The sequence below is a fragment of the Chelonoidis abingdonii genome, chromosome 6 (genome assembly GCF_003597395.2).
Source record: "Chelonoidis abingdonii isolate Lonesome George chromosome 6, CheloAbing_2.0, whole genome shotgun sequence".
NCBI lineage: Eukaryota > Metazoa > Chordata > Testudines > Testudinidae > Chelonoidis > Chelonoidis abingdonii.
The window spans coordinates 128337998-128356950 of NC_133774.1; the positions used below are offsets into that span (position 1 = coordinate 128337998).

General features: G+C 46.4%; 1 protein-coding gene across 1 annotated transcript in view; it reads right to left on the minus strand.

The window, feature by feature from the left end:
* Positions 1 to 18953, minus strand: part of RNF38 (ring finger protein 38) — a 101741-nt gene that overhangs the window by 21242 nt on the left and 61546 nt on the right. The window contains exons 5-6 of the mRNA XM_032772297.1: positions 5208 to 5378; positions 1517 to 1678 (exon numbers count right to left, since the gene is read on the minus strand). Coding sequence (XP_032628188.1) covers positions 1517 to 1678; positions 5208 to 5378 — 333 coding nt within the window. The remainder of the gene's footprint in view (positions 1 to 1516; positions 1679 to 5207; positions 5379 to 18953) is intronic.

The following is an 18953-nucleotide window of genomic DNA, read 5'->3' on the forward strand; positions in this document are numbered from 1 at the left end:
TGAGAAAACCCTATTTCCCCCCAACACACATAAATGAAGTAGGATGGGCAACAGGGTGTAGCAAATTAAATCAAGGCACTACAGGTAAAAAGACACTGAAAATGAAGGCCCTGATGCCGCAAACTTACAAAAATATGTAACTTCAACGAATAGTCCTTTGACTTCAATGAAACTACTTATGTGAAATATGTGCAGATGTAGTTGCAGGATCAGGACGTTAAAATTGTGTTTTTATTAAAATGTTATTTCAAAACAAAACTGCTCAGTACTAACAGTGAAAAATTATTTACACTTTCAATACATTAACAAAGTGATTTTGGCCCTTGTGTATAAAAAGTTCACACTTTCAAAATTAGGCTACTAAGCCCATTTTAGGCATCCAAGGTTTTTCAAAAGCATTTATGTGACTTAAGAACATAACTCCAATTGACTTCAGACTTCAAACTCTGACAGAGGAGTATAACTTGGCCAAAGCATTTCAGCTTTCTTAACTACTGGATGTTTGACATATTGAAAGATGGGAGTGGTTGTGAATGTAGCATGGACTATTTACTTATCAATTTATGTTTGACTTGGTCTCAGAATAAAGATATTAGCGAGGCCATGGACTTGCCTTTTTCAGTACAGGTAAACATTGTAAGTGTGAAACTTCTTAGCAGGAAAATTTTCTTTTAACAAATTTCAAATTTTACCTCACAACCAGAAAACTAAAGAAACAAGCATAAGGTGACTGACAGCAGCAATTCAAGAGGATAAAACGGGAAGTAATGAACTAGCAACATGATTTAACTTGAAAAATGTTTTTTTGTGCACCCTGCTGTACAACATGTCCATACCCAACTGAACCAATCAGGGCATGTCTTCACTGCAACTCAGAGTGCACTTCCCAGCTCAGGCAGATAGACACATGCTAGTTCTACTTCAGCTAACATGCTAAAAATAGCAGTGTAACCACAGCAGCATATGCAACAGCTCAGGTACAAATCCATCTGGAGCACCTGGGTACGTATTTGGGCAGCAAGCTTGAGCTGTTGCCCAGACTACTCCAACTGCACTGCTATTTTAAGCATGTTAGCATGTGTCTGTCTCTCCGAGCTGGGAAGCACACTCCCAACTGCAGTGCAGACATACCTTAAGTGTCATAGAAATTCATTACAAAACAAATGCAGCATTTCAACACTATGGTTGTATAGTTCCTGTTGTAGAAGTAGCAGATTGTGCTGGAACAGAAAACCTTTTCTAAGCAACTGGAATGACAGGCTCTCTACAGGTTATGTTCATCAGAAACCATTAAATGATGTCACTAATAAATTACCTTTGACTTGTTCAGACATGGAGATTAAACAAATTTCATTATGCAGTGATAGCCTCTAACAAAATTTTACTCAGTAATCTGTTTTTTGGTTTTATTTTTTTAATAAAACGATTGTGATGTACAATAGTAACCCATGCCAGGGTACTGATGAATTGAGAAGCACAGCATGAGGAAGAGGGAAGTGCTGAAAGTAATACTTACTACTCCAAATGACACCTCCTGGTGTAAAGGGTCATGCGTTAAGAACTGGAGAGGGGCTGAGGGAGTCAATGTTGGTGGATGGGCTGAGGGAGGGTAGGTAAAACCTCCTACCGGAAGGTGTTCTCCAAGAAGTTCTACTTCGTTCTCTATCCTTTGAAGTGGCTAGGAAGAAATAGCATTTGCTGTATTTAGGATAGTTAATTTTTCCCCACAGATGAGACAAACTTACAGCTTCGTGTTCCCTTGTTGCTGTCATCTTTTTACAGAAGAAATGTAACTGATCGGATCCATGGCTTCTGTCATCAACACTAGTGGAAAAACAACCATTTCTCTATCCCTCAAGGGCTTAAATAAGGATCTAGTACCGAGGTTCCCATACATTTCTTATGATGTACCACCTTGCAGATCTACCAAACACCCACGTGCCTCTACCCTTGTCATCACTGATACTTTGTGCGTTCTTCTTAACGCTGTCTTCAGTCATCTGTCCTTATCTCACTGTTACATACAGATATAGTGCAATGTATACAAATGAAAAAAAACTAAGTTCTGAGCTCAGTTAGATGGACAGTTTCTGGGCAAATGTACGGTGAGGACTCTGTTAGCATCTCTGTATCTGCGTTCTCGTACATACATCCTGAAGTAAATTAACTACCATATTTTATATAACAAATTCCAAGAGTTTTAAGCTTTATCTGAGTAGCCTATTATGAAAATGCAAAAAATAAAATTAATAAAACCCGCCATTACGCAGTTTCTCCCATGTACCGCCTCCTCCGAGATGTCTCACGTACCCACAGTTTGGGAACCCCTTATCTAGTATATAGCAACATTTCCCAGCTAGGCACACTCAGAGGCCAGGACATCTGCAAACTGGAAATTAAACATGGAAGTTACTGCAATTCCCTAAGAATGTGAGCAGCAGCCTGCTCTCCTCATGAAACTAGCTGTGAAACATCAAATGAAAGACTTTTAGCAAGCGGCTCAGAGTTCTTTTGTCCTTCTGGCCACAGTTTATACCAATGGTTCTCAACTGCGGCACAATCAGCACACAGCTGCGGCCCACACGACATCGTCGTGTGGATGCGGCATACAACACGGAGAGCTGCATATGTAGCCCACAATGGTAAATAGGTGGGAACCCCTAGTCTATAGTAAAAATAACCCCTTGAAATCAGCAACCATAGATGATCACGAAGGTACACAGAAAATCACAAGGGTACACAGAAATACACAGACATTTCAGTCAGTGCAAGTTCTTCAATAAAATATTCCACGACAGTAAGAGGACTTAAGAGTGGATAGATGGTTAGGATGCGAGTTTGGGACTCACGAGAACCATGGTCAACTCTTTACTCCAACAGAGACCCTATATGACCTGGGAGAAAGTCACTTTGTCTACACGTGCTTTGGCTCCCTAGCTATAAAATGGGAATAACTGCACTTCCCCCTACTTCATGGGGAGCCTGTGACAATGAATACATCGAAGAATGGGAGGTGCTATGGGGGCCAGATAAGTATCTAAAATAAACAGATCTGAAGTAAAATCACTACTGGAATCCAGGAGTACTTTAATACTGATCCTCTGAATCAGCAGACTACATATTGGTGAGCAGTATCTTAACTGCCTACTCCTTTAATACAAAGAAGTGCCTAATCCACAGATTATCTCAAAAATGGTTCCAGTTCTCTGCTATTTCCTTATAGAATCCATTATCTACATATTTCCAGGTGCCTTCAGCTTCTGCTACAAGCCTGAGCACGTTAAAAATGTCTCCTATGGGAATGTTCATTGTTTGCACGTGAAGTTAGAACTGTTATCCTCCCTCCACCCTCCTCCACTGAAGCCTGCTCCCCCGCCACTAAAACGCAGGGTATGGATACATTGTACTGAGCGTCTGCCTTGTCTTGGTTGCTTTCACAGCCATGTCAATCATGTATCGCTTTTACACAAGGCATTTTAAAAACAAACACTCTCTTTACCTAGTGGCAGAGAGATCACCTGTTAAATAAGAAGCTTCCGTTCCCCTCTTGCACTTGGGCACCACAATCCTCCCTTGGGGTGCCCAAGTCATTACACCCAATGACTGTATATAAGTTCTATCATAAGAGTCAATAATCCTCATAATAGTGAGCTTTGTTTGTGACACTATTTCATTAGAAAAACACTAATATCAGCTCTGCAGTGATACTTTGCTGCATTTAACTTCAGAAGCCAGTCAATCATTTGTCTATAAAAGGGCAATAAATCTCCTTAGGTGGATCTCTCTGGCACCAACAGCAAAGTAAAGGACCGTAAGTGAAACAGTAGAGAGTAGGAGGCACCCCTCACTTTATCCATCCTCCTACAAACACTCTGGTACTAAATTCAACAGATTTTCAGTTCTGTTTTAAATTATTTCTGGGCAGAGAAGCAGCAGCATAAGTTCCAGCTCAAAAGACAATTTTAAGAGGAATTCATAAATAGCACATAACAGCAGTTGAGACTAGATATGCTAATCTTAAGCATTGCTATATTATATATTACGTCTATTATTAAGAAAGGTCAGCCCAAAGATCAGATCAATCTTGGTCTCAAAATTTTTAAAATCCTTAAACCCCTACTGTCTCAATAACCGCCCCTTTACTTCCTGGTTGCAGGTAAATATTGCCACCCACTTCACGAAACACAGCAGAGGAAACCACTGGGTAGAAACAAAGGGAATGGGAATTTCTGTCCCCTGTTCTGCTGAACAAAATTTTAAACTGTAGGCATTTCTACAGGACTCATCACTGTAACCTTATGGGCCTGGCACAGGAGGTGTCAACCCCCACCATGCTGGAGTCACCTGATCTTAGTGTAAAACCACACCTGACTCAGGGGTTCAGCCCTAAGGGGCATGCATAGGCCTGAGCACTTAATCATATTGAAACTGTTCTTTTGTATGTATGTATTAATCAGCTACTGGCATCTTCTCAAGTGCCAGTAAAACATACATTTAGGAGGATACAGATGACTGTCCGCAATCTCCAAACAGATAATAAATGGGGATTATGAAGTTTCACTTTTTGTTAGATGAAATATGTAAAGTAAGGTTACCTAAGCTCCACTTCTGTATGGACCCCTATCATGGAGCTGTTTCCCGCTCCACTAAGCTTTCCCTGAGTGGAAGGGCTCCATAACCTTCTCCAAAAAATATCTAGATTCTCTGGAATGCATTTTCCAGGACACAAGGCACTATGCTTTTTTCCTTTGTCCGTCAAAATTCGCAATTTAAAAAATATCTGTCTGAGGTAACTGGATGGAGGCAAGGAGAGGAGAAAGGGCAATTTACTCCTCACATTCTCCTATTTCTTTCTAGGAAGCAACTTGTGATTCTGTTCCACCAAGACCACTAGACTTTCTCTTCTGGTCTCAGGAGAGAAAACACAACTGTAGAAGCAGCAGGAAATATATGAAAAAGGTGAACATTACTTTAGGCTCTACTGACTGGAGCAGAGGAGGAACAAGAGTATGTGGACTGAAAAATACTAATAAGACAAAGGTGATTGTAATTTCTTGTATCAGATTCTCATGGGCCATGGACTTTTGCATCAAAAACCTGTAAGAGTTACTGAGTGTCAGGTGCACCCACTTTACCCTACCATAAAGCCAGCTGAATGACCACCGCAAATATTCTAGGAAAGTTAGTTAGTAAAATATGATACATACCGACCGTGACTGTTGTGTTTGGAAGGGAACGAACTGGCCTGGCGGTGGCAGGTGAGGAGGATGGTGCGGAGAGAGGTGAGGAGGATGCAAAAGAAATGGATCACTAGAAATAAGGGGTGGGAATGCTGCGTATGGTACTGGTAAGTGTTGGACTGAGCATGCCTGAAGCATCTGTAAAAGAAAAGAAGAGACCACATTTACAATTTTACAATTCTGCTTCTAACCTCAATATTCCTTTAATTTAGAATAGTTTTGTTGTTCACTAGAAGTGGCATTCAAAGGAAATGTACCACTTGCCTCAGAATGCATTGATTTCTTATATAACCCTAATGTGGTAAAAGAGGTGCTTCCACTCAAGAATTGAGATTTATTTCAGAGCTTGGATATCACAGGCAAAACCTGAAAGGTGCTGAGTACCCTTCACTTCAGATGAAGATAAGGGGAGTTGAAGGTGCTCCGCATCTCGCAGGATCAGGCAGGACTTCTGACTGAAATACAAGAAGGGGTAGGGGTTACTTACCCCAGTACTTTCTATTCTTCATACGTATTGCCGCCTCAGAACCACATGCCTAACTACATGGTTACACAACCATTTTAAGCAGTTACTTGGACAGACAAGATGGGTGAGGTAATTTCTTTTATTAGACCAACTTCTGTTGGTGAAAGAGACAAACTTTCAAACTTACAGAAAGCTTATCATCAGGTCACCCGAGGAAGTGGACTGTGGAGGCTCAAAAGCTTGTTTTTCTCACCAACAGAAGTTGGTCCCAATGAAAGTATTACTACGCTCAAATATCCTGGGATCAACACAGCTGTAACAAGTTTAGGTATAAATATTCCAACCCCAAGCATTGCTCAGTTCTTCTCTACCTCCAGAACCCTTAACTTCTGAAGCACAAGAGAAGTCATTATGGCTCTGTGGAGGGAACACACCCTAAACTCTGCAGAAGGTAGCCCCTCTTCTGTCCTTTGAAATTGCCTGCCCAGGACACGCTACAGGACACTAGGTAGTATGCGCTCCGGAGAAGGACAGCAGGTTGAGGAAAGGAAAACATTTCATGGAAATTTTAAATTTTTTTTAAAATGGAAATTTCAAAATTTGAAAAAGTTTAACCAGCTCTACAGTTCATTTTAAAATGGAAAAAAAATAGTCCAGTGTTCCTTTTTCCCTGAATTTTTCAGGCAGTTCTAAGGAGGTAGGCTAAGGAGCACTGCTAACTGAATGACAATCAAAGCACTGCCCCCTCCCAAAACAAGCATCTGCTCCGAACACAAGATTGAGAGAATCCCCATTTGTGAAGGCGTGGAAAGAATTTCGGAGAGGAATCCCATAAGGTTTCTGTTAAGGGCATATTGTGGATACTTGCCACTGAAGCAGCCATACTCCCTAGTGAATGAGCCCTGGGAAGTCAGATACAAGATGTAGCCAGCTTCTAACAGGAGCACATGCACAGTTTTATGCACTTAAGACAGTCCTTCAGTTGAGATGGCCTGATCTTTAGCCTTCCAGAGGCCACGGACTGCTAGGCTTCCTAACAAGGGACAGAAATTTTGATATCCACAGAAAGTGACTTCACTTCCCTCAGTATGGTTATGGGGATCTGGAAAAATGCAGGCCTTGAGACAGACCTGAAGATTATACAGGGTAGGACTACCATCAGAATCCAGCTCCAAGACTCTCCTGGCTAAGCAGACAGTCCTAAGACAAGGGGAAAAGGGGTAGAAAGAGCAAGATCCTATGGACTCAGAAAGACTCTTGGTAATTTTAGTGGAAACCAAATTCAAGTCAGAGATCAGCAGGCTTCCAGATAGGAAGCATCACAACTATAAGATCCTTTAGCTTGTTACGCCAGGGAATGGAAAAAGCCACCCCCTTCTTAGAAACACTGTATGCAGAAATAGCCATAACTGTTGCCAAGACATCAAATAAAAGGAAGTATCTTCAACACCAATTACACTTAGAAGTGTAACACTTCCTAGTGAAAAGGGTCTGGACTCTTCACACTCCAACAGAAGAAAGTAACCTTGACCTAGAAACCTGTCATGTTGTCAGGTGAAGCAGTTTGGGCGCTGGGTACAAAATCCAATCCTTCTGTTGGAAGAAGTGTTGTCCCAGAGAAAGATGATCGGTAGTTAGGGACTGGGGCACTAGTCTGGGACTTTGGAAATGTACAGGAAGCAGACTTCCTGGATGACCTTGGCCATGGCATTTAGCTTCTCTGTGCCTCAGTTCCCCATCTGTACAATGGGGATGATCATACTACCCTACTTCACAGAGGTATTGTGAGGGTAAATACATTCACGATTTGAGGTGCTCTGCTGCTATGCTAATAGGGGCCATAGTCAGAAAAAGAAAATTGCAATAAAATCAAAACTATAAAGTTTTTAAAACTACCAAAACAACCCTTCTACTTTTACATACAATTTATGAATGCTTTAGATGGCAATGAGAGGAACTGAGGGACTGCTTGCAAGGGATGCAGTATTCATACCCCTGCACAATAGAATACAAGGCTAAAGGAGCACATATATACCCTGAACTGCCAACTACTTTCTAAAAAGGTGCCATGGTGAGGCACACAACTCCTGCAGTATGGCTCTGTGCAGGCAAGATCATGAAGGAGAACCTAAGAATGGGGAAAAACAGGTTTTCAGTACAGCAGTGAATAAGTGCTGTGTGACTGACAGTTCTGCCTCAATACAAATGTGCGCAAAACAATCCGCACTCCCTTTACTGATTGGAGGGGGACTGCTAGAAGATGCCATGAATCAGTCCCCAATGGTTCAGTATGTTGCCTCCAGCACATTTCCACCTCTGTAGGCCCAGGAGGGATGTCAACACCCAACACACTGCATATACTGATAATACTGACTCTGCAGATGGTGAAGAGATGTCACTTATGAGCAAATGTCAGTACCTGAGATGTAATCAACCTCGCTCTAATACTACCACTCGTTATTTGTATTGCTATAGTGCTCAGAAGGCCTCATCAATGACCAGGACCCCTCTGTGTCAGCTGCTGTACAAACACAGAAGTCTCTGCCCCAAGTCGCTTACAATCTATGTATAAAACAAGAAACAGATGGATAGGGACGGGGAGTACATGTGAACTTGAGATAATAGTGGTCAGCATGATGGGCAGTAGTCGTCGTACTCTAGCAGCCTAACCATTGTTAAGTTTCGTGTTGGTATCACTGAGGTCACGACCCTCCAAAAATCAATGTTTACATAAGATTAATTTGATCTGAATTTTCATTTCCCCTGAAATGCACTATTAACTGTCCTTGACCATTCACCCTCATCTACTGCAATGCAATTTAAGTGGCAGCCCAGAGCCTTATCTTGTGGTAAGAGGTTATTATGGTGCAAATGAATTTTTATTGTGTACCATAAACTGAGGATTGGTTCTCTGAATTAACTGAAGATTAATTTATATACTAGAACATTAAGTACTATGGTACAACAGTTTGATGGAGATTCCTGAAGCATATTAAAACAGATTTCAATGACGACGTATTTAAATAAATATTAGATAGCTTTTCTAAAAGCTTGCAATAGCTCAAGCAGAAGTTACAGCCTTGATGCAGGAATTACTGGGTAAAGTTCTATGGCCTAGTCTAACCTCCTGTGTAACAAATCATCATAATGGTCCCTTCCGGACTTAAAACCTATGAATATTGATCTTATCCACACCACCACTATTATTCAATATTGAGAACAATATCTTTATCGCTTACCTCACAATACACTGAGAAAACATGTCAATTCAGACTATTTTATTTCATTCTGTGTTTTTATTATATTTATGTATTAAAGCTGGAGTGTGTAGTGATCACTACAGGTAAAGATGTTTGGCTATTTCCATTCTAATAGACCTTTTCCAGTTGCTTATATCTAGGGCCAATGTTTTCCAGCAATGAGAAAACGGTAATTTTGGATTTTCAAAGCTGTTTTTTTCAGAAATTTCAGATATGCATTATATTAATACAAAAATATTGTATTGTATTGTAATACTGAGGGCTAGAGCCAGCTCCACAGGGGAGGTGGGGGACAGATATGGGGCACTGAGGGCTAGTGCCAGCTGTGTAGTGGGATGAAGGGGGCAGGAGCCAGCTGTGTGCAAGAGAGGAGCAGGGGAGAGGCACTGTGGATACTGCGGCTAGCAGGTGCAAGTGCTGTCTGCTCTGCAGCATGACCAGGGAGCCCTACATTCTGCTTCTGTGCCCTGCCCACCCACGGAAAGCTCCGTGGCAGTTTTGCTGAGCCCAGGCCAGTGAGGAGGGGAGAAGTGGGCAGCGAGTCTCCGCAGCAGCCAACTCCCAGCCTATGTCCTGCACTTTGTGGAGTCAGGTGTCTCAGGGGCTAGCACCAGGGTTGCCAGATTTATACTGCATTAATAGCCCAAAGTCACTTTAAAAACTAGCCCCAAAGCATCCCAATCTATTTACTGAAACAAAGTGGGGAGAGTGCTGGAGAGATGTGTGTGTGTACCAGGAGGGCTGGTCTGGAAGGGGTACCTGTGGGCTCACACTCTAGCTGGGGAGCAATGTTGTGCTCCTTGTCACAGTGGCAGGGCGACCGGTGCAGGCTCAGGATGCAGAGCCAGCCTGTCAGTCAGTGCCTCCCTGCAGGGCTCTCCTCCCTCCCCAGGGTGGGGAGCTGGGGCCTGGCCCCACCAATCCTGCTGGGCAGAAATCGGGGAGGGAGTGAGAAGAGGGCTGACTCTGCATGCCCCACCCATGCATCGACTCTGCCCTGTGGATGCAGTAATGGAGATTCTTCGAGATGCGTATCCCTGTGGGTGCTCCACTTTAGGTGTTCTCGCGCCCCTCTGCTCGTAGCTGGAGATTTAAGGTAGCAGTGCCCCCGCTGGGCCACACACACGCAGTCCCCGTCTCGTGCCATTTCAGGCAGTTAACTGGTGCTGTGCCATCAACCCCCACTCCCCAGTCCTTCTCTACTGCAGAGTCTGTATTTGATAGAATTCCAAAGCAGAGGGGAGGAGGGTGGGTAATGAAGCACCCACAAGGACACACATCTCAAAGAACCTTTGTTAGTGCACAAGGTGAGTAACTTTCTCTTCTTCTTTTTCAAGTGGTGTCGCTGTGGGTGCTCTACTTTAAATGACTTCAGAGCAGTGCCTCTGGAGTTGAAATCATAGTACATGAAAGCACAGTGTGACCAAAGAGGGTATCAGAAGACGCGTGTTGTTGCAACACAGTATTGTATAAAAGTGTGTGGTGAGGTCCAGGTTGCAGAAATCTGTAGGATTGCAATAAGGATGTTATTGAGAAATGCTATGGAGGCTGAGAGACTCCTAGTAGAGTGCGTACGGAGCCCCGTGGGGGGTTGTTGTTCATACTAGAGATAGAGTTTGATACAGGCTGATATCCATTTGGATAGGCATTGTTTGGAAACGGCATGCCCCTTGGATTGTTCGGTGATGGAAATGAATAATTTCGGAGACTTACAAACAGATTTTGTTCTATCAATATAAAAGGCAAGAACCCTGCAGATGCCCAAGGAGTGTAGTCTGGATTGTCTACTGTCTGTATGTAATTTCGGAAAACTTCAGGGTATGCAATAACTTGTCCATTTTGTCTGTGACGAATTAGGCGCCTTTGAACAGTAAGTATTCTACAGTGGTCTGCACTGGCTTTGGGAAACCAGACAGATGAAATTAGGAGGCTCTCCTGTTGCTATGGATCTCACTGTGGAATCAGTGGAGTCAAGGGCAGCTTGTAGCCCTGTTCTGGTGATAAGATGGGCCTCTGTGATGAGTGCTTTGTACTGATCCTTTAGTCTTCTGGAATCAAGTTTATAAATTCTGAGAGACTTGTGTAATTATTGTGATCATACTTCGCCAGTAGGGCCTCACAGTTGGCAATTCTCAATTGTAAGGTCGCAGCCAAGTATGGTTTGCGGCCCAACAGATCGAGCTGTTTCCAGTCTTAACAATACTATAGAGACATCCCATATGATAGCTTACTCCATTCACTCACCGCATCAATAACCAGCGAATTCGGTTTTGAATGTGAAGAAAGGAAGTCAGTGCCCTTGGCCGGCACGTAATACTTCTTATCAGACCTTTTACAGGTAAGTGCAATCATTGCTGGTGTTTGCCAAAGCGACTTCACAGAGTCCATAATTGCATTGTTCATGGGAAGGGTGATATTGGATGAAGTGGATGTGTGTAGTATGTCCACTAGCTTATGGTGAGACTCCTGGACCTCTTCCAGAGAGATGTCTAGCGAAGTGGCCACTATCTTGTAGGAATCCTGAAACTGCCTGAAATTGTCTGCTGTGGTGGGAGGTGGAGGCATAATTGTGTCATCCGGTGAGAAAGATGAAACCTGAATGTCAGCCTGGTCGTCTGGGTCCGAGAATTCCTCCCATTCTTCGGTCCCTTGTTGGGAAAGAGTAGGAGGTGCCTTTGATAGCAATATGAGGCTTGAGGTGCATCGGTTGTGAGCAGAGTGGTGGGTACTTCCTGTTGTTATTGTGGATATGGAGCCCATGGCTGCCAGAAAGGCCACTGCAGTTGGAAGGGCACTGTGGGCATCCGGGGTTGGCTGTACCAGGGTTGGTTTGTAAAATTTACAGGGAATCCCATGCTTGGTGGGGTCTGTGTGGCAGCAGCCGCCACAGGAGAGGAATGCTATGGCAAGTGTCCTATATCCTTCTCTCCATTGTCCTCCCCACTAGAGAACTGTGGTGAAGGCTGTGGAGAGCTGGGTTGGCTAAGTACCGCATGTACCGTTAGTGCCAAGGAGAGGAGACTCCAGTACTGAGACAGATAAGTCTATGTGACACAGGAACTGCTGTCATGTGCCCGGTCTCAGTACTGGTGGGATGGCGAAGCTCGGTCCTGCGTGCTGGAAGAGATCAGTACTGTGTGCTGGAGTGTGCTGGAGTGTGCTTATGCCTAGCCTCGGGGGAGGCAAATAGTTCTCTTGGTTTTGCATTCAAGGAGTTAAGTATAGCATCGCACCGGCTAACCCAGGAAAGGGGGGGAAGCTGGGGGATGAGATAGGGAGACCCAGGGGTCTGGGGGGACCAGAGCGAGGCAGGCGCTATATTCCTGTCTGGTGGCAGCGAGATAGATCCAAGCTGGGTATAAGCTTGGGGAAGGTTCACAGTAAACACTCAGATGTTGAACTCTAAGTCCAGATTTGAAACAGACGTTTACCACATGGTGGCAGCGGTGGGATGCTATACTTAACTCCTTGAATGCAAAACCAAGAGAACTATTTACCTCCCCCGAGGCTAGGCATTCAAAGCTAGTTACCTCACACAAGAGATTCCCCCTCCCTTTGTCCGGTAGCCTTTTCCCGCCCTGGGACAATAGGAAGGTAGACACAGAATTTGGGCTTTTCCCTCCCCCCTCTAGCCTGTCACCGATATAACAGAGCTCTGGGCACAGAGATTCCTTTCCGCTCTGCCTCACTAGGAAAAGAAACTTCCAAAGGTTTAAAAAGAAAAAACTTTTATATAAAAAGAAAGAAGATACAAACAATGATACTGCATTAAAGATCAATACAGGCTCTTGCTTATAAGAAAATATGAATAAACAGTCTGATTTAAAAGATAGCCCCTTTAAACCAGTCCAGCAAATCAACACCCCTGTAAAATACAACACAAAGCATCTAATAACAGCCTATTTGCCTTGTTGCTTTTGTACTCACACTTTGTAGAAAAATATTAGAAAGAAATAGGAGTTAGCAGAAAAGATGTTTTCTCCATAGCTGGGAAAAACAAAAGACCTAGAGTACACAATTCCCGCCCCTGACTTTTAAAAAAATCCAGTTGTCTGATTGGTCCTCTGGTCAGGTGTTTGGTTCCCTTTGTTCTCCCTTTACAGGCAAAAGAAAATTAACCCTTACCTTACCTATCTACTTATGACAGCAATGAAAAGCAAACTTAACATTAAAAAACAAAAAAACCCAACAACCTTTTTTGGGAACAGTTCTAATATCTATAAGTGGACCTAAAAAGCTGAAATTTGAGACAGACAACGCATTCTGATGATCAGGTGAAAAATCAGTTTTGATTGGTCACACATGTATGCACTGAGTGAGAGGTCTTGTGGAAACATGCTGTCATGTGATTAAAAATTACTGTAATGTATGAGCACAAGAGGGCAGGGTGAAGATGGGCAGACTATTTCCTCACATTCATTTTTCACTGCGATTTTAACATTGTTTGAATATAGTGATTTCACTGAACTTAATATACACGATTAAACTGACGTGTTATCTCCTTGCATCAGTAGATTAAACTGTATTTTATGACCGTTTTATGGGCAAAATTGTTATGTTTTGAATATAAAATAGTATTGTAACAAAATGTCATGGATAAGGCAGAAATCAGTTTAAGTGAAGAGGATTCCAAACCCATATAATTATCTTCTACCCATGTGTGCACTGAAACTATAGAGCTGCTTCTCCAATCAGATTACTCCACTATGAGCATTTTTCAATGAAAGATATTCTGTGCGCTCTCCCAGGTCAGATTTTGAAACATTCTGGAGGGTTCCTTTAAAATTAATTCCTCTGCAGTTTTAACTGTAGTAGTTGCTTTCAAGCTGGACTTTTCCCCCTTTGTCCTCTGCTGTTTCACAGATTTTACGAGACTGCATAAAGCCCAGAAATGCTTCATTGGGTGGGTAGATAGGTAGGTGCACCTCCAATCAGTTCTTTGGGTTGCTCTGCACAGATACTCCTTTTCTGATGTTATCTGTTGCTCCTTAGCACTTTCGGGGCCATGTGAGACTGTCCCTTTCGCAGGAGTTCATTGTTCAAACCACTGTTTCATTGTCACAGTCACTCACTTCTGTGAGCTAAATGTGACTCCACTGAAGGATACTGAGCATTAAAGATCCACAGCTCTTAAAACTGTGACTTTATCTATACAGACAGGGGAGTTCTCCTCTCTGCTTCCCTGGCACTCTGACCATGTAACAGATCACCTCAATTTTGACAGCTCCCACTCCCAGCACAGGATTGAGATGCTGCAGTAAAGAAACAACTGTGAAGAGGAAGTGCTACCAACAGGCATCTTAGACTGCAGAATGTCAGAAAGCTGAAGAAGATATCCAATAGGGAGTGAATGGGGTCTGGACAAAGTGAATTAAAACTGCTGTCCCTGGTCCATCAGCTTAGATGCACAACAGCAGCTTCTGAAATAGACTGCTCTGGCAGTGTAAAGGGTCTTGAAATAGCTATTACTGTAATTACAATGCAGAGTATCTTTAGTGTAAATGAGAATCAAGCTTCCACCCCTCAAAATATATGAGCAACTTTCATTGCACAAAAAGCCCCTGAAGTAAACAGGAGCTGGAAAGGGAATGAATATTCTGCTTGAAAAAGAAGAAAAAAAAGTTATGTTGGTGTGAATTGGGGCGGTCAATGTTCACATGCTAAAAGACGGTTACTCATCTTTGTAACTGTTGTTCTTCGAGATGTGTTGCTCATATCCATTCCAATTAGGTGTGCGGGCGCCGCGTGCACGTTCGTCGGAGAAACTTTTACCCTAGCAACACTCGCTGCCGGCAGTTCGCCCCCTTGGATGTGGCCAGGTCAGGCGCCTGATATATGACCTCCTGCCGGCCCGACCACATCTCATGCCTTCTGCCAGCGGTATGCCTACATGGGGAGACGGGGGCTGTGTGGAATGGAATATAGAGCAACACATCTCGAGAGAACACAAGTTATCAAAGGGTGAGTACACTGTCTTTCTCTCAATGTGCTTGCGCATATCCATGCAGTTAGTTGATTCCCAAGCCTTACCTAGGGTGGGGTGAGCGAGACGTTGAGTGAATGCAAGACCGCGAGTTGCGCGAAGCGCGGCATCGTCTTAATATGCTGGAACCAATGCGTAATGGTTCGCAAAGGTGTGTGGACAGAAGACCAAGTGCGCTCACAGAATGAGGTCTGGCTCGCTAGAGTGGCGTTGAATGCCCGGCTGGACTGAGCCAAGTCATAGCAAGCTCGTATACATTACGTAGCCCAAGACGCAACGCTTGAGAGGAGGATTGCCATCGCCTCTCATACGTCCGCCACTCGCTATCAGATAAGAGTTCGGTGAATACGACTAAAGGGCTTGGTCCGCTATTAGAGACGCGAAGCCCCGGCCCAGAGTATGGAACGTTGTTCCACGTCGTCGTGGCGTCGCTTTGGAAAAGAACACTGCAGGAAGATTCGTCTGGTTCACTGTGAAGCGGAGAACACTTTGGGGAGAATGCGGTGGGTCGCACTGCGTACCTTGTCCTATGAGTAGACGGTAATAGAGGAGGATCCACAGTCAGCGCGCGGACGTTCCGAGACATGCCTAGCCGAGGTAATGCGACTAGGTAAAGTCTTTTCCAGACAGTACAGTCAGCGAACTTGTGCGCCAAAGGCTCGACAGGGGCCCCCATAGCCTATTTAGAAACAAGATTTAGGTCCAGTAGGTAGGGGGCTTGACCTGAGGATAACTGTCCAAGCCCTTGAGAAACCTGGAAGACATCGGTGGAAAAATGGATTGCAGCTTCCCGGATGAATGGATATGGCGGCGAGTGGACATCGCGCGGAGATAGCCAACCCCTGCTCTGACGAGCCCCACAAATAACCAGATGGTGGACTGACAAGAGCAGGTGGAGTGACCATGCTGGGCAACCATAGCAGAAGCGCTTCCATTTCGCGAGGTATGATGACGCGGCAGCGCTTCCTGCTACCAGCAACACCTGTGCATGCAGGCGACAGCTCAACCTCGACTGGTTTAACCAGGAGACCATGCTGTCAGGTGAAGGACTGCAGGTCCGGGTGTTGAAGTCTGCCGAAGTCCTGCGTGATCAAGTCCGGCCACACGCGCAGAGGGACTCGAGGTCCGTATAGGGAAGGTCGAGCAGCCTGGAGTACAGTCTGTCTCGGCAAGCCGGCGCGATCAGGATGAGGGAGGCTTGTCCTGCGACCTTGAGCAATGCTCGGTGACGAGGGAAACGGTGGAAGGCATAGCAAGGCGACCTGACCATGGATCATGAAGGCGTCCGACAGGGAGCCGGAGAGCCGACTCGTAGGGAACAGAACACTGCTGTCCTGTCAGTTGGACACAAAAGGTCGATCTGGGAAAGCCCAGCTCGGAACATTGAATGGAGGACGTCCAGTCGATGACCATTGTATGTGAGAGGACTGCTCAGGTGATCTGCGAGCGTGTCAGACCCCGGAAAAGAAGGCACCAGGTCTATGGTAGTGGGCTACACAGAATCCCAGCAACGGATACTTCCTGAACACAGGGAGATGACCTGTTGCCTCCCTGCTTGTTGATGTAATACATGGCCGTCGGTGTCCGTGAATACGGCAACACAACGGCCCTGTAGGTGTGTAGAAAGCTTGGCACGCCAGCACACTGCGCCTGAGCTCTCGGCATTGATATGAAAAGCAGCTCTGGGATGACCAAAGGCCTCGGGTGCGCCGGGCCTGCCAGGTGCGCGCCCAGCCCCAGCAAGATGCGTCCGTTAGGACACGAGGCTGGGGTGGAAGGCGTAGCCGCACACCCCATGGCGACCTTCCACCCATTGAGAGATGAACCTGTCAGCTCGCGAGGTTAGGATGGCCAGAGCCCCTTCGCCTGGGATCAGAAATAACGAAATAGAACCGTTGCCCTTTAGCTCCGCGGTACCTCCATCATGGCTCGACGATATAACTGTGGAACCTGCAGGAGGAGTTTGCTCGCTGAGAGGGTCCTGAAGAGGACAGAGGAGGAGAGACGAGGCGAGCAGAGAAAGAATTGGAGAACGGTATCCAAGTCCACCGTACGAAGGACCCAACGATCCGTATTTAGCTGGACCACGCCGGAGAGGCGAGAAAGGCGCTGAAAATTGGAGCGGACTCCGGAGAGGGATTCGTACGCTCTCTCAGCGCATCTTCAAAATTGTCTTGGTCCGGATGACTTGGAGAACGGCATTGTGCCCAGCAGGAGGGCCCGATTGCCGTCGTGCGGTACGACCACGCTCCGGTCAAAGTCCGTCGGACCGGAGGACGGGGGAGAGCGGGCTGGGGCGAGAGGAACGACCGTCTTTGATTTGAGGGTATGCATAGCCAAGTGAACGCAGATAACCCGGTATCCCACAACCTGAGTCTGAGCTGTCGTGCGAAAAAGACCTTGTCCATCAATATGGCAAGTCCGTTGGTGTGCGGCACTCAGGCGGTAGCCGATACTGTAACCAGATATGGCGCTCATGCTAGCCAGAGCGACGTTCTAGCCGCCCGAATCTGCCAAGTCAGCGAAGTTGCATGAGGTTCTCGCAACCTTTTCCCTCTCGGAAGGGCCGGAACTCCTACGGAGTCTGTGGGATAGCTCCATGAATTTGCGGACCCGCTCAGGGTTGAAGGAGTATCGGCTTAAGAGGGCTTGCTGGTTCGCCATGCGGAGCTGAAGCCCTCCAGCAGAGTAAATCTTTTGGCCCAACAAGTCCATGCGTTTGGCCTCCCTGGACTTTGGCGCCGGGGCTTGTTGGCCGTGGCGCTCTCGCTTGTTGACCGACTGTACCACCAACGAGCAAGGGGCTGGGTGCACATATAGGTATTCATAACCCTTGGAAGGCACCATGTATTGTCTTTCCAACCCCTTGGCTGTCGGTGGAATGGACGCTGAAGACTGCCAGATGGTGTCAGCTCTGGCCTGGATGGATCTGATGAACGGGAGGGCCACCCTGGTAGGCGTTTCCGCTGAGAGCATGCTGACCACTGGGTCCTCCACCTCAGGGACTTCCTCCACGGGAAGGCTGATATTTTGGGCTACGCACCGCAAAAGGTCCTGGTGCACCCGCAGATCGATAGGGGGAGGCCCCGACGAGGATGTGCCCGCTACCGCCTCATCCGGGGAAGATGATGACGACAACCCTGGGACGAGCGGGTCCTGGACCGAAGTTTCATCCTGGTGGACGCCCACCTCCGGAACATCGTGTTGTTCTGGAGCCTGTATAGCACCCGCCTCCGTATCCGCAGGGGGTGGTCTACTGAGTGTGGCCTCAGGTGTCCGGTGTTCAGAATGACCCGAGCGTGATTGGCCCGATGGTTCACCCTGGGCTTGGTGGTAGGCCCAGGGTGTCCAAAAGGACCACTGCGGTGGCCCCTGGTCCTGATGGGCCTGAGTGTCTGATCCTCCATAGGATGCACTGTCCGCGTACGGGGAGGCGAACGTGTGACGTGATGGCCACAGGGGAGCTGAAGCAGACTGGACCATATCTTTGCGTCCATAGTAGCTGTCCTTGCGCGGTGCCGGCGAACGGTACCGGGAGCCGTGGCGGTATGGAGAGCGGGACCGGGACCTACGACCAGCGTGGTGCGGGAGGTCGACCGGTGCCGAACATCGACATGCCTGGATCGGCTGCGAGAGGCTCGGCGGTGCTGGGATCTGGAGCGGTGCCGACGATATGACGGGGACCGGGACCTCGTCCGGTGCCGCGAGTAGGACCGGCACCGGGATGGAGAACGGTGCCGGGACTGCGAGCGGCGCCGGAGCCGGGAACGTTCATGGGATCCCAAACGAGATCGGCGGAGCTCCTTGGTGCCCGGGGACGATGGTCGCACCATGGCAGGTTTGCCCAGCGACTGAATGACCCGCACCAGCGGTGCCGGGGGTTGAGGCAGCTCAGGCTCTGCAAGAGCAATGAGGTCCCGCGCAGTGGACAAGGTCTCCGGTGTGGACGGTATGACGAGCTCTGCCACAGCGTGGGCCGGGGAGCTGGTCGGCACCGGACTCGA